Source organism: Peromyscus californicus, unplaced genomic scaffold (genome assembly GCF_007827085.1).
Source record: "Peromyscus californicus insignis strain IS unplaced genomic scaffold, ASM782708v3 Scaffold_4__1_contigs__length_199733344, whole genome shotgun sequence".
Classification (NCBI taxonomy): Eukaryota; Metazoa; Chordata; class Mammalia; order Rodentia; family Cricetidae; genus Peromyscus; species Peromyscus californicus.
This window is the reverse complement of record NW_026294562.1, coordinates 138,863,324-138,878,485: the sequence shown is the minus strand read 5'-3', so window position 1 is coordinate 138,878,485 and position 15,162 is coordinate 138,863,324. Positions and strand designations below refer to the sequence as shown.

Genomic DNA, 15,162 nt, shown 5'->3' with positions numbered 1-15,162 from the left:
TGTGATATTTGGATATGACCCACACACGCCCTCTCATTTATATTGTAACATCTATAGGTTATTTATAATATAAATGATATGTACTTGCTATATTGCATTAACAAAGGAAAAACAAGAAGGCTGCATATGTTCAGTAAAGATGTGACTTTTGAATACTTTTCATCCACAGTTGATTGAATCCAAATGGTACACAAAAACAAACTATAAATGAATTAATCTTAATTATGAACATTGACAGCCAAAATCATTAGACAATGTAGCCATCACCTCAGGAATATATTATAATATCACCTTAATTATTTTGTTAATGAAACCTTCTGCTGGATAGATTGAAATTTCTGGTCCTTTCTATGGATACTGGGAGGGCTTTGACAGAAAGATACTATCCCAATTTTTTCCAGAGAGCAGTAATAGTTGAGAGAATACACAGATAATTTTTATTATGATGAAGAAAATACAATGTCTTCATACAAGTAAAACTGTGAGTCATTAAAATATCCATCAACATTAAGAACAAGATAAGTATGCAAACAAGCCAATTATTGTTCTCAAGTGCAACTGGATAGAAAAGAAAACAAAGATATTGGGAAGGATGAGTTAAAAGAAAACCTTAGAAACAAAATGGCACAATTATGGTGACAATTAACATTAACATACAAACTCAAACTACTTTCCTACACATTCAGCTAGAAAACAAAATTAATGCCACCAAACTGAAGATGGTAACCAATTGGTAAGTTATGAAGAAATAAACAGCAAGAAATTGGTAGGAATTTTCTCAACAGTCCTACTGACTACACAAAATTAGATCTGAATACAAGCTGACATTGTGGAGTTTCCAAACAGGAAGACCTGCTATGTGAATCCGTTGTGACCCCAGTTAGATGTTTAAGACACAGAGAATAAAAGGAAGGGAGCAGAAGAGAGAATCCACATGAAAATATTAATACTAATAGGAATAAAGCTTTGGAAATCAACAGCATCGAGGCAGATTAATCAACAAAACAGAACAGCACTTCAAGAAAGTCAATTTACACGGAAGGCGACAATCTGAACAGAGTGAAGAGTCCCATTATATTACAGAAATGCTTTATTATACGCCTGGTGTATCAGTGACCACCCTCAGAGAAGAGCAACTAGGTTTAGTTATAAAGGTGAACAAATGAACATATTGTTTAGAAAGAAAATATGAGTCAATTTATTTGTAAACTCAACATGGGGAAGACCACCTAGAGGGCAGTCTTATGTTCTACAGAAGAAAACATGAATAAACTAGCAACATAGAGTTTTAAACTTTCTATATGTCAATAAATATGCAATCAATAAACAGCATCAGAAACAAATGCCAAATAAAAATTAAAAGAATAAAAAACTGAAATTTGTATAAAAGATAGAAATATAAAATTGAAATTACCAAAATATATTTGAAAAATTCAACCTTTCTCATGGTAAAATGAACTAAAATCAGAATATTGTTGCCTTATCATTTTTACCAGTCAGATTGGGAAAGGAAAAACTAAATATGAAAATATTTAACACCAGAAAGCTGACAGTCTGGCCCTTGAACTGTCCTATGGGTGGGGCTATCCAGTTCACAGAGGACCATCTGGAAATATTTATCAAAAGTCTAAATGCACATAGTCTTACATCCAGTTTTTCCATTCCTAAACTGGCATTTATACCAAGATACAGTCACAAAAATATGGCAAAGTATGCACCAAAATGCTAACTACACACTTGTGTATAAAAATAAAACCTGGAAATAGTGTAGCTACGTGCTCACCAGTAAAAGGCTAAGCCAACAAATTGTAAGCCACCAAATGGAGTGGAACGCTAAGCAGCTAGTAAGAGGAATGAGGTAGACCTTTAGATGTCATTACGGAAAACTCTCTAGGACAAAACACTAGATGCAAAGCACCTTTCAAGCATGAGTTCAAGGAAAGCAACAACAACGTCCCTCCAAGCTCTCCTCCCTCTCTCCGTCCCCATCTTTCCTTTCTTCTTCTCTAAAACTGTTCCTAGGAGGAAATGGGAGCAAGGGGGAGACAATTTTGAACCATATACATCTTCTAACTATTAGCACAGCTAGACTTTACCATTATTTTTATAATGGCAATAATTACTCAGATAGTCAAAGCAAAGGCTAGGATTCAATTTTTAACTAACAGTAGGACACAAAGCCTGGTCTTTAGGTATCAAAGCACACCTATTTGTTTCCAGTTACTTTAATAAAAAAAAATAACACCAGCAAAAAAAAAATATTGTGCATGATTTGTTGATACTGGATGTAAAAGATGCATGCTGGGAATGACCCTGCTCTAGATGGTGAGTGCCAAAATCAACGAAGTCTCCAGATTTGTCCAAATCACTTTATACTATGTCCTTTCTTCAGACACTCACACACATACACACACACACACACACACACACACACACACACACACACACACACACACAGAGGCTACCACCAAGCCTTCATCTTCCTGCAGTAAAATTAGTAGCTAGGAAAAAGTGGGTTTTGTTGTTGTTGTTGTTGTTCGAGTTCTGAGAAATCTAATCTTCCCTCATGATTCCATCTCTGGAGTCAGAAGATTAAATTTTTTGGGGACCTCAGACACTTGGTATAGTTTTAAGCTTCAAGAAAATGGACAACATAATTGAACAGGGTTTTTCTTAGTGAAGAATCCTCAGACCCCATTAACAAATAAGACGTGAAATGGAAACAGACCACTATGAGTTACACAGCTAGACCTTAACTCAGAAGAGAAAAACATACAAACAACACCCCCTCATCTATCTCCAGTGAATCCATGCACTGACCCTGAGTCAGCTTTGCACCTGAAGCCATGGGAAGGTAGCTCCCCGGAGGCCAAATCCTGATGCCAGCAACATCACCTTGCTCCAGCTCCTGCCACACAGTAGCCCAGAGGGAAAGCCACGGGATATATTCATTTGGTGATGTGCAGTTATACAGATGCACAAACTTCTAAGACCAGTGAAGTCTGACTTGCAGAACAACTAAGAAACACTGTAGTGGGTAGCTCTCCCAGTTTTGACCTTGAAACACTGCCCCTAGAGTGATAGCAGGTAACTGCCATATCTGCCTGTGAACTGCCCCTGGGGCGTGGCTGAGAGGGAGCCCCTTAAGACTCAAGGTGTATATGCTTGCCCCTTCTGGATACCTCGTAGTCCTGGAAGCTGGATGGGAAACCAAGACAAAGTCCTCCACTGGATGGTACCTCATCTCTCCCGGATCCTGTAACCAACCCCTGTTGGCTTTAAGTTACCCCAGAAATAAACCTCTCTTGATTACCAGATAAATTATGTGGAACTGCCTCATTAATTACAGTTATAACTCTTATCTAAAAAACACACATCAAATGGTTTAGCGAAGCATCATCTACTCCCTTGTTAACACTCAGAACTCTATTTGCCCTTCAGCTTTTGCACAGTAAAACAGAATCAGGTAATCCCTCAGGACATGGGCACAGCATGAAGCTTGATATGTACAGGGACCACAGCTTCCAAAAGCTTTTGGCAAAGGCTAGTCCTAGTTTAGAACTGACACAACCAGTGTGCTAATTTCAGTACAGAGCTACAGGAACCAGCTTGCTGAAAACATCATTTAGAAGGCCAACTTTCTCTGTAGTAAAAAGTTGGTCATTAATAAAGAAAAAGAGGTAAGTTAAATCACAAAAAAACTCTGCAGAGAATTGAATTTGTGTTGCCTTCCTTTCACAAGGAAGTTGTCGAAATGGACCCAGTGAGTGCTGCTCAGCATTGGTTTCAGCCTGGGTCTGTGCATGGCACAGGCAGATAGTAAACTCTTATTTGAGCCCGTAACAAGGGGCATGCAGGCATGCAACACCAACTGGACAGGCCTCTACCGGCCAACAACAGCCACTGAGATATACCCTGCAGGGCTGTCCAGAGGGGGCAAATGACCACTTAGTAACCCTGCTGAAGGCAAGAATATGCCAATGGTAATTGTGAGAAGAAAAAACAGAAGGGTGCTGATATCTTTTTAGTTAAAGTAACCAGGAAACTAAGTCTCAAGACTGACAGCTACACGGATACTTCAGAGTTGTTATATGGGGTTAGGACCCCAAGTCTCACCCTCCAGATACTTTCCCTATCAGTACATTTCCTAGGTGGTGATATCACGCAAAGTCTTTGGAGACAGCCTCCACAAAGTTTGGGGCTGACATGAGGATGCCAATGGTGCAGATGATGGTAAAGACCGAAAAGGCCATGAGGCACAAGCGGTCCACCACGCAGGCTGCAAACTTCCACTCACTGCAGACCACTTCACTCTCATCCTGGCAGCGGAAGCGGTTGGCGATGTAGCGGACCTCCTCCAGGATCTTGGCCAGGTCGGGGTCCCCATCAGAAGGGTGTGCACCATGCAGGAGATGCTCATCGTGTGTTGGGGAGCAGGCCAAACGACCACACACGACCCCAGAGTCCGGAGTTGGGGCACAGTGCATGCCCTCCAGGCCTCGGAAGCCGATGTAGAGCAGGTTACCATTGCTGGTGGGTGGCCCGGCACCTGCGCTCAGCTCCACACTGGCCAGGCTGCAGCGGCGGCGAGCCTTGTGCTGACAGGCTGGCCGCACCTTGTCCTCCCCAGGCCTCTTCATGCGCAGGAACCATGCACACCAGTTCAGAAGAATGATCCTGGTCTGCAAAGACAGCAACAGGATGTCAAGAGCTGCCCAGAGTTGTATAGTAGCTGAGCCTCACAGCAAGGCGACCACACAATGGGAGCCTGCTTTACAGATCTTGGGGAGATTGGGCTTCTCTGTCTTCTCAGCGAATGTATACAGCAAATCAGTGAGGAAACCTTGCAAGAATGAAGTCAAATGTGAGGTGAGAATATGACCTATGTACGTTTAGCACTGTGGGAACAAACTGAAGGTCCCCTGGGATGGACATATTACACCCTCTATGAGAGGAAAAAGGCAGTTAGCTCGGTAAGAATGCCTGAGATGTGTGTAGCAGGGAAAATCATTTTCTTTTCCGAACTTTCCTTTTTGACTCCCAGGGACTCTAATTCCCTGGCTCCAATCCAGACTAGGAGATGCCAGGAAGGTCACTACAAGCTAAGCGAGGCTCTGTAATACGTCTGTAGACACAGCGTGGACTCCCAGCTTGGAGTACCTTCAGGTTGTTACTTCAAATATCCACATCTTTTGTGAGACTCCATATCTTTGCAAAGTGGGTTTGAAAAACTGTGTCAAAATTATCAAGAGAATCAACAAGAAACAGACATGAGGGTGATAGTCTCTAATCTGTTCCCAGGAGTTGAGAGGATGTGCCTGTGCTTCCATGGATGCCAAACTGTGAAGGCAAAGGCATGTGATAATTTGTTTTAAGCTCTGTAAATGGGCTGCTGGGCCTGAAAGTCCTATGAAAAAAAAAAAAACAGCTAAGCTATTAATATGGAAGAAAGCATAGGCCCTTCTAAGCCAGCTCATTAGGCTCTGATGATGAGCAAATAAGACCAGGTTTGGGGCAGTATATGGAAAGGCAGAGACAGGTGTTAGCACACTTCTATGACCAGTCCAGGCCATGGAGGCCCTCTGACAGCAACACCCTCTGCTGGTGTGCACATGTGAGTGCACAAGTGGGTGGGTATGAGGGATGCCTTAAAAAAAAAACTTTTTATAAATTGTTTTTAAAAGGCTGAGGTCATAGTTGGGTATTAGAGTTTATCAACCTGGCCCTTCGAGTTTTATAAATGGGCAGTGTTAGAGGTTCCGTGTTTTGGGACAGCTGGACAAAGAAGAAGATTCTTGAAGACAGTTCCAGCATGTAAACAGTGGGCCTTTTTCTAAAACACCTAGATGCACACCTCATGTTCATCTTGACTTCTGATCACAGGAGAACCTCCCACCTATAGAGGAGGTTGTAAGTCGTGACGTGCACGTCTGCAGTGCTTGCTTTCTTGAGAGTCATTTTCATGGCATCTTATCAAAAATGCAAACATGAGGTCTGTAGACAGTGAGAAGTGCAAGAAATGTCGAGCTTAGGTTCCCCACAGCTGGGAAGCCTTTCCCAGCCTTATCTTCCAGTGTGGCAGACTGCATCAGGGAAAATCTTGGCTGTAAGGACTTTTCAAAATTAGGGAAAAGCAGAGGACCGCAGCTACCTTCTCATGAGGCTGAACATGGAGCTCAGTCATCTGGAGTCATGAAATGAGAAGAAATCCCCTATTTTACAGATCAACTGAGACTCAGAGAAGATACTGAATTGGCTCAAGGCCACCTCCTTTACTGTGCTTAGACTGATGCAAGGCTCACCTAACATCCAGGCTTCTCTTCAGAACTCCTATGACTTAGCCCACCCCTCTTCCAGAAGACCCCTGAAGGCCTGTGCTAGATCTCAAAGGAGGGACAAACTCTAAGTGGATCTGAACTCCGAGGCAGCTGTGCACACAAGAGCTGAGCAGGGCTGGTCACCTTTCCTGCCACAAGGGGGTCCATACGTTCTCTGAGATGCATCTGCAACTAGTATGATCTATGTCGCCAAGTCTATTTTGAGTTCCATGGCCTGAATCATTAGCTTTCAAGGATATCACATCTCCAAAGCTGGAATTAGCCTCTCGGTACTTATCAAACCGTGCCCATGACCTCTTCTGTTAGCCTACGGTTTTGTTGTGACTTGTGCAAATGTCACATAATACCACTGCACCCGGGAGTTATCCTCTTCACAACAGCAACAGATCATAATAAGAGTCCCTCGGAGACTGTTTATGTTTCAAAGACACAAGGAATGAATGAAAAATGTTGCATGCTTTATAAAATGAGAGAAAATACACACTTATGTTTTACTTGCAGTCATTTGGTTTTAACAACCTTTTATTCTGAGAGGCCTGTGATAGACAAATGCTCTTAATTAAGATTCTGGGAGAATAAAGTGGTACCAGTTTACTAAAAATGGTTTTGTGTCTCTGTGTGTCAGTTCCTTTATCTTCACACCAGCCAAAATACTCAAAGAAATAAGAATGAGTGTATTTTTCTTTGTGTTAGCATAAACACTAGAGGAAATACAAGGAATTTATTAAAATGGTTGTTGTGGAATATTATTTTGACTGGGCAAAGATGCATTACATTTGTTTATGCTGCGGGACATTAACTGTGTAAAGGTGTGTTACATTTGTTTCACACATACATTTATGCTGTATTTGTTTAATTATGTAAAGATGTGTTGCATTTGTTTCACCTCGCCTGCCTAAGCCACCTGATTGGTCTAATAAAAAGCTGAATGGCCAATAGGTAGGTAGGAGAGGGATAGGTAGGGCTGGCGGGCAGACAGAATAAATAAGAGGAGAAATCTAGGCTCCAAATGAATGAGAGACAAGAGGAGAGAATGAGGGAGAAAGAGAGAAATATCCAGGGCCAGGCAGCCAGGCAGCTGCCAGACAGACAGACACAGAAGCAGCAGGAAAAGCAGGACATACAGAAAGAAAAGTAAAAAGCCCCAAGGCAAGAGGTAGAAAAAGAGAAACAGGTCAATTTAAGTTAAAAAGAGCTAGCCAGAAATGAGCCTAAGCTAGGCTGAGCATTCAAAACTAATATAAGTCTGTGTGTCATGATTTGGGAGCTGGTTGGTGGCCTAAAAGAAAAAGCCTGATACAATGGTTGTCAGTATTGGTGGTGACAAAGGACTGGAGTGAAATGGGAGGCAAACTTTCTTTTGTATGATGTTGCTTTTACTCTTGCTTTTGAAACAGGTAATGTGAAATGTGTTTCAAATGGATGGATAGGCAGAAAGACATATAAGTCAAACCAAACTTAGTTTGCCCTGTAGTGTATCAGGATGCTAACAAAGAAGAGAATACAGGTGAATGTGTCTCAGCTTTATAACAGAAGCGATGACTTCTAAAACAAGCTTCATGGACTGCAGTCAAGGCATTTGAGACATAACCATTGAGGCTAAGTACATACTCCAGCTGCTACTGTGAACTTTATCTGGGATTTATTATATGTTTAAGGGCAAGTAGAGTCTGAGAGGAACTAATACTTTTACAAGGCCACTGGAAAATAAAAGTACCCTTTCCTAAGGTAGGCCACTATAAGGCATTGCACAATGGCTGTCTTCAGAAGGCTCGATGCCATCTGTTGTGCTGGGGATGCATTTTGACATGTGGGTGATTCCCAGGTTTCCTTCTGGACTTGAGCAGTACTGAATGGGTCTCCAGATAGGCTCCTTTTGGGATGGAGAGGGCTGCTCTGCTTATCCTCAGACAGGAAGACAAGGGTATCTGCAAGGTTCACTAGTGATGTTGGGTCAGGGCAGCTCTCCTCTACCTTGGGTTTCATTCGGGAAAGGTGTAAGACAGTCTAGGCTCAGAGTGAGCCTAGTCAAGGTCTCTGTACCAGCCAAGAGCAGAGCTTCAGATACTGGTCCTGAAATGCTATGCAAGGTGAGAATCAGCAGACAATAGTGCCAGTCTGATGTTTGCAGGCACAGGGAAGTGATGATGTGACCTGGGCTGAGACCTCATCCATTGCCTTTTGCTCTCTGTCCATTACCCACTGGGAACCATTCATCTTATGTCATAGGTTTGGGGTTAGACTGTAAACCTCTAGGTATTGATTGGATAGAAACTTGGCCCTTTGCGACGCTGGTTTCTGGCCCTATTAATTCTAGTAAGCACACATTGAAAAACCTTTAGGAAAACAAAACCTGAATGTGCATTGAACAAGTACAGATATCTCTCTTTTATCATTCTCTAAACCATGCTGCATAAGAACTACAGCTATGGCATTTACATATCAGTAGGTCTGTAAGTCATCTGGAGATGACTTACATCTGCAGTACACTGGAAGGTGTGTACAGGTTCTGTGCAAGTGCAACACCATTTCTACAAGGGGCTTGGGCACTTTCAGATGTCCCTGTTGTCAAGGGTTCTAGAACCAGGTGCCCTGCAGATACCGAGAAACACTCATGCCGGTTCTCATTCTTTTCACTGCTCAGTCTGCTGGGAAGCTCCAGCCATGTTGCTTCATGGCCACTCTCCTAGTTCTTCCAACTGCTACCCAGTACCCCTCTGTGGACATATGGGAGGGGAGCTTTTAAAGCACAATGCTAGCAGGACCCACAAGCAGCCAATGTGGAGTCCCGATCTGGGATGTCAGTACAAAACACTGCCACCTCCACTGCACCATCCTCAAAGATACAGAGGGGTGAAATCTCTTTGGGGGCGCCAGACAATAGGAAACCGAGAGAGGATCCCCTTTCAGGGAGAGCTGTGACTCTACAGGGGCACAGGACGTACCCACTTGGGCATTTTGCCGCCATCAGGGTCATGATGGTGATATCGCAGCACGATCACTGTCACCACCACAGACAGGCCCACGATGATCATGGTGCTGGCGAAGTACTGTGCTGTAGAGAGAACAGAGGCAGCGTGAAACCTGGGGCCCCAGCAGCACCTACTGGGGTGATGCTCTCCTATCAGGGCCTCCTGAGTGGTCATACTGAAAAACAGGCTGTAGCCTAATATCCACACTTCTGGTGGAAAAGGGACAGTTGAGACCTCAAAGACTTCACTCTCTACCACAAAACAGAAGTGACTCTCCCAATGAAGCTAAACAGTCTCTGATGGCGTACAGTTCCCATCCCCATGACACACTGGACTAGGAACAGAGCCCCGGCTGCAGCAGTGAGAATCGGAAACTAACCTGGTCACAGCATTCTTCACACAACCTCATTTGTTTCCATCTTGGAAACTATGAAAATATGGGGTCTTCCTACTTCTGTCACTTATCCCTGCTCAGAAACACCTAACCTAGACAAAACAGCTGTTCCACTTCCATTTCTCTAAACACTTATTCAATAAATAGACACTGAATGATCTCAGTATATTCATGAGGAGCTAAGAATTAAAATATGTGCTTTAGTCAAAAACAAAATAATCCAGGTAAAATAATGAATGTCAGATTGTAAAGTCTTGGGCTCTAGAGCAGAAAGTATGAGTGGTTGGAACACAGGAGGAAGGGACATTCCAGCCCACACATGCCACCCACTCCCACCCCAGATGGGTCATGCTATGTTCCTCTGGCTAGTCTTGAACTCCTGAACTTTGTAATCCTTCTGCCTTAGCATCACAAATACTGAGACTACAGGTACGTATCACCACACATGGCCTTTCTTCAGTTTAAAGGCAAGCCACAAATTTGGACATTTTTTTCCTCCTGCTTGGGCCTAGGTATTGGCCATGGTGTTTTCCAATAGTTACAGCAAGTCATGTCTCCACAGCAGAGGACGGGGGAGGGGGGGCAGAATAAATCTCTAGGACCTCCTCCATGCACCTGCTGGGAAGTCCGAGGCACACTTGAGTCCTTGCCTTACCTATCAAGGGCACAGAATCAGATGTTGCAGGCATGATCTCAGCCACAAGCAGCATGAAGACAGTCAGGGAAAGCAAGACTGTTATTCCTGAAACAGAAACAGGAGGAGTTCCTTAAGCAGAACAGACAACATGGCTGAAACTACACCCCACAGGAGCTCAAGACGGTAGTGTCAAACCGTAGGCTGCTGGGGCTACACCCTGAGTCCCGTGCTTTCTGTACATACAGCCATATGCATTTTCCTGGGTACAGTTCCCGTCACCTGCCAGAGCCCAAAGGACCCTCTAACGGAGACAAGTTTAGGAACCACAATTTGAGAGAGTCAACCAGCATGATTACTTCTCAGGGTCTTTACTGCATTAGAACTAAGAAGCAGTTTCACACAGCAGGATCAGGAAACCATGTGGCCAGAAGATTCGGTTTCATTCAGGTCTTGACTTTGCAGCTTAATTGGCTGTGTGACCTTGGGTAAGCTATTTAATATTCTAAGCCTTATGCTAAGAAGATAGAAGGCTTGTGAAAGCTTTCTTCAACACACTAGATATGTGTTTATTTAGCAATTTTGTGGTATAAGCAGCTCATTTTACCCCCACTTTTTATGTCTTCACAGGGGAAGCAATTACGAGGAATTCCATCCCTATTGTAATGTGTACGATAATGTACAAATGCAAGCTGATATTAAGCTAATGTGTCTCCCATCTATAGTGGAGGCTGGCCACTGAGGAGCAAAGTGGGTGGCAGTGAGCAAGAAAAGAAACATAGCCCATCAGGATAGAACTGATCTGGTTCCAAGCTGTATTCTGTCTTCTTCACAATATCATGGAATCCCTGGACCCTGCCAATGCTCAAGAAGACTCTGTCTCCCGAAGAGACCGAAGAAGAGAAGAAACCAGGAGTTTCTGATGTGGTGAGTCTGATCCTGGCACAGGGGTCCATGTATGGTAGGTCACAAGGAACTCCTGCAAGGTCGACAGTGTCCTGCAGAGCTTGCCTCAGGGAAGGACTTGGACACTTACCAAGGGAGATTTTCTCCCCAGAGTCTGCAGGGAGCAAGAATACCAGCAGAGCTAGGGCCGAGATGAGCACACAGGGGATGAGCAGATTGAGACCATAGTAGAGCGTCCTGCGGCGCATGGTTACTGTGTAGGTGACATCTGGGTATGGCTCTTTGCAGCATTCGTAGAACTTCTCATTCCTCTTGCCAGGGATTCCTACATGGGGGGAGGGGGCAGAAGGAGGAGGAGGTCATCAGAAGACACAATTGACTTTTGTTGCTAAGTGTGTATGACACAGGAGCACAGCCCTAAAAGTGGGTGATGGGTGTTTGAACAAAGCTTTACAGGTATGCTATAGCTATTTAAAGGTATCTCAGTGATATTCAAGAAAACTGGTAGATATTCTTTTGATGCATTAGAAGTACTTATACCTGGTCAATTTTACAGCATTACAAACGTAATTACAAACAAGTGCCACGTAATGGTGTTTCTGTCAAAGATGGAAGAAATGTATAACGGTGAGTCAATAACATTGTATCACTTACGGATTCTGTAGCTGGCTTACTTTGTATAGTATAAGTGCATTCTATGATGTTCACATAATAAAAATGCATAATAACACTTTTCCAAATGTATAGTAAGTGACTCATAATTGGTTTGGATTTAAAATGATATAATATAGGTTAAAAAAAATAAGTCAAAATGGCTAGCTACAGAAAGAAAAAAAATCAAACTATTTTTCTAAGACTTAGAGGTTTGCTGACAGGGCATAAAATTGCTATGCAGGTATCATGTCAGGAAGTGTGTGTGCCAGAAGGAACAGTTTCTCAGAATCTCACATTACCTTTAGAAGATTAAGAATGCAAGAGTGACCAGTTTGCTCCCTGACAGTCCAATAGACTTAGGAATTTACAATCACCCTGGTTTACACCTTTTTCAAACTACCTGAATCGCATTGTGTATCCTTGCACCCCATTCAAAACTGTCATATGCACTTTTTGATTTAAAATCCAAAGTCCACCCCCTCTCAGCAGAGTACTGACTTGACGTCTAGATGAACTGTGTCTCCCAAAGTAAAATATTGTTCTGTGCTCAAACACTGCTGTTGTACTTCTGGCTGAACCCCACTTGTGATTTTCTTCATTTACACCATCAACTGCAATGTGCAGTTCAAACATGCTATAGGGTTCGAATGGATCCCACAAACTCTCCACTAGCACTGCTGGTTTAACGGGCCCTGCCACAGCTGTTTGCTGCACCCACTAATTGATTTCTGCTTCTCATTCTGAGCTCTCAGGACATGATGGAAAAGGCTGTCAAGTGCAGTCAATGAAAGGAACAGTAGAAAAATCCCCACGTTTTTCAGCTCACACAGGTAGACGGCACCTCTTTTCTGGGATACAAGGTCTGTGGTCTTTTGCTGGCCTTACCCATGAGATCCCATTCTCCATTGGGGATGTAGCTGCTGATATCTGCCTCCTGCATCTGCAAGTCCAGGGACCACCCTCCATAGGACCAGGACCCAAACTTCAGCTTGCACTGCTGCACATCAAAAGGGAACCAGCGCACATCAATGTAGCAGGAGCTCTTGAATATGCCTAGGGGAGCATGGGGAATGATCAGAGGATTGAAGTGGAGCTACTGCACCAGGCCCAGAACACACAGCAGTTCCCACAGGCTGCTCCCCTCCACACACACACCCTGAAATCTTGCTAGACCTATTCGGAACAAACCGAGGTGCTTCCCCCCGACCCCCCACCATTTTTCCTTTTGCAAAAACTCCTAGAGAAGCACAACCAAAGCATCACTGCCTTTTCAAGTTAAAACATAACTATAGCCTCTGTTATGGAAGGCTTTTCCCAGGAAACTTTGTGCAAATAATTAATTATATACTTTATTTGCCGGGAATACATTCAGGCTCTAAGCAATATGAGAAAAAGAAAGGATGTAGGAAATCTCAGAGAAGCTGATAAAAATGATGAAGGAGTTAGAGAATTGGAAATGGGCAGGGAGAGGCCGGTTTTGTTTGTTTGTTTGTAACAAATTAAGAAAACTTCTAGTTATATGAAAATATATGTTGAGTGTAATTCTAACCTGTTCAGTTTCCACAGCAAGAATGGAATAACATGCAAAATTAAAAAGACAGAGTTTGGATACAAAGGAACATTCCACTGAACGATGGTGGAATTCCCAGAAATGGATTTCCCAGAAGGCCATGGTGAGGAGACACATACATCCACTCCAGACTTCTGTGGCCTGTGCTCTTGCCTGCCCACAGGAGCCTGGAGTGTCCTGGAAGGCAATAATGGCTGAAGTGCTCCAGTGCTAGCGGAGCAAGGGCAACACATCTCACATTTCTTCTGCTGAATTAAAGACTGAATGGAGGAAGGAATTGAAGCGCTTTCCACAGGTACACTCCACTGCACATCCATGCTGAGAAAACATAATAAACCGACCCTTACAAGTCCTTTAAATGTGACTTACAATCCCAGATACTTGGGGAGATGAAGATGACAAGTTCAAGGCTATCCCAGGCAACTTAGTGATATCCTATCTCAAAATAAAAAGGTAGAAAGGCAGCCAGGGATACAGCTCAGCAGTAGAGTGCCTACTTAGCATGTATGAGGCTCGAAATCCAACAACAATACTGTACTGTGTATGTGTGCATGTATATATAGTCATACACACACACACACACACACACACACACACACACACACACACACACATGCACAAACACACACAGGACTTACAGAATTACTTCAGCTGCCCACAGGAGCCTGAAAGTCACCACTGGCATCCCCTTACCATTAGTGGACTAAATTTCCCCTGCTGGAGACCGACTCTGGACAGCTGTGTCTTGAATTTTGTGTGACCTTCCTTACTTTATCAAACCTTGCAAAAAACAGGTTCCTGGCCTAACCTCGGGCTGTACAACTTCCTGGAGTACATGCTAATCAGCCAGCTGCAGGGGCCTGGGACCAAAGCGACCTCACCCTTCCTTAGGAATTTTCCATTCTTCTCTCCTTTTGCTTCCCCTGCTCCCCCTCCCTGCCTGAAGCCCTGCTTATAAGCCTCAATACCCAGTCAATAAACGAGACCTTGACATGACTCAGACTGACTCTGTCTTCCCTTATGCGCCTGGTCTCCTTTCTCTCTCGCCCCCATTGATCTTTCAGGAGGTGCCTCCTCGGGTCTCCCCAATAACCTGGCCCGCGGGACGGGTCATACCCCTAATCCAACTACAGTGTATTTGATTCCATTTCTATGACAAGACCCAAGAAAGAGACAGAAAGGATTCAAAGGTTGTCTGAGGCTTGCAGCAAGATCAGTTAACTGCCAACAGGCAAGGGATGATGGGGACATTCTAAAACTCAATTGTAGTGATCTTCTGAGAATTTACTGAAACTCAAGGAGTCAGACACTATAAATGTATAATATGCAAATTCTACCTCGGTCTGCCTGTTAAAAATAAATACATGAAGCTGGTGGAGAGATGGTTCAGTGGCTAAGAACACAGGTTGCTTTTCCAAAGGACCCAGGTTTGATTCCCAGCACTCACATGGTGGCTCACAACTACCCATTACTTCACTGAGAGTGTGCTGGAAGGCATCACCCAGCCCCCTCTGCAAGGGGCCTGTAGTGTGGAGGAAGGGCTGGAGTCTGCAAGCAGATGATTTAAGACAGAAAGTCTGAGAAGCAACACTTCTTTAATCAATATAAACATCAGTGAGAGGGATATGTCTCTGCTAGATTCAATCACTTATTCATTCATGTATTGACACACAGCCACCTGCAGTTGAGGAGTG

General features: G+C 43.6%; 1 protein-coding gene across 3 annotated transcripts in view; it reads right to left on the bottom strand.

The window, feature by feature from the left end:
* Window positions 1–414: 414 nt before the first annotated feature.
* Chrna7 (cholinergic receptor nicotinic alpha 7 subunit) overlaps window positions 415–15,162 on the bottom strand; it is a 122,508-nt gene continuing 107,760 nt past the window's right edge. For all 3 annotated transcript variants that reach the window (XM_052714421.1, XM_052714422.1, XM_052714423.1), the window contains 5 exons: window positions 12,784–12,951; window positions 11,375–11,569; window positions 10,360–10,446; window positions 9,284–9,393; window positions 415–4,682 (listed from right to left, as the gene is read on the bottom strand). In XM_052714421.1, coding sequence (XP_052570381.1) covers window positions 4,161–4,682; window positions 9,284–9,393; window positions 10,360–10,446; window positions 11,375–11,569; window positions 12,784–12,951 — 1,082 coding nt within the window. In that variant the 3' untranslated portion in view covers window positions 415–4,160. The remainder of the gene's footprint in view (window positions 4,683–9,283; window positions 9,394–10,359; window positions 10,447–11,374; window positions 11,570–12,783; window positions 12,952–15,162) is intronic.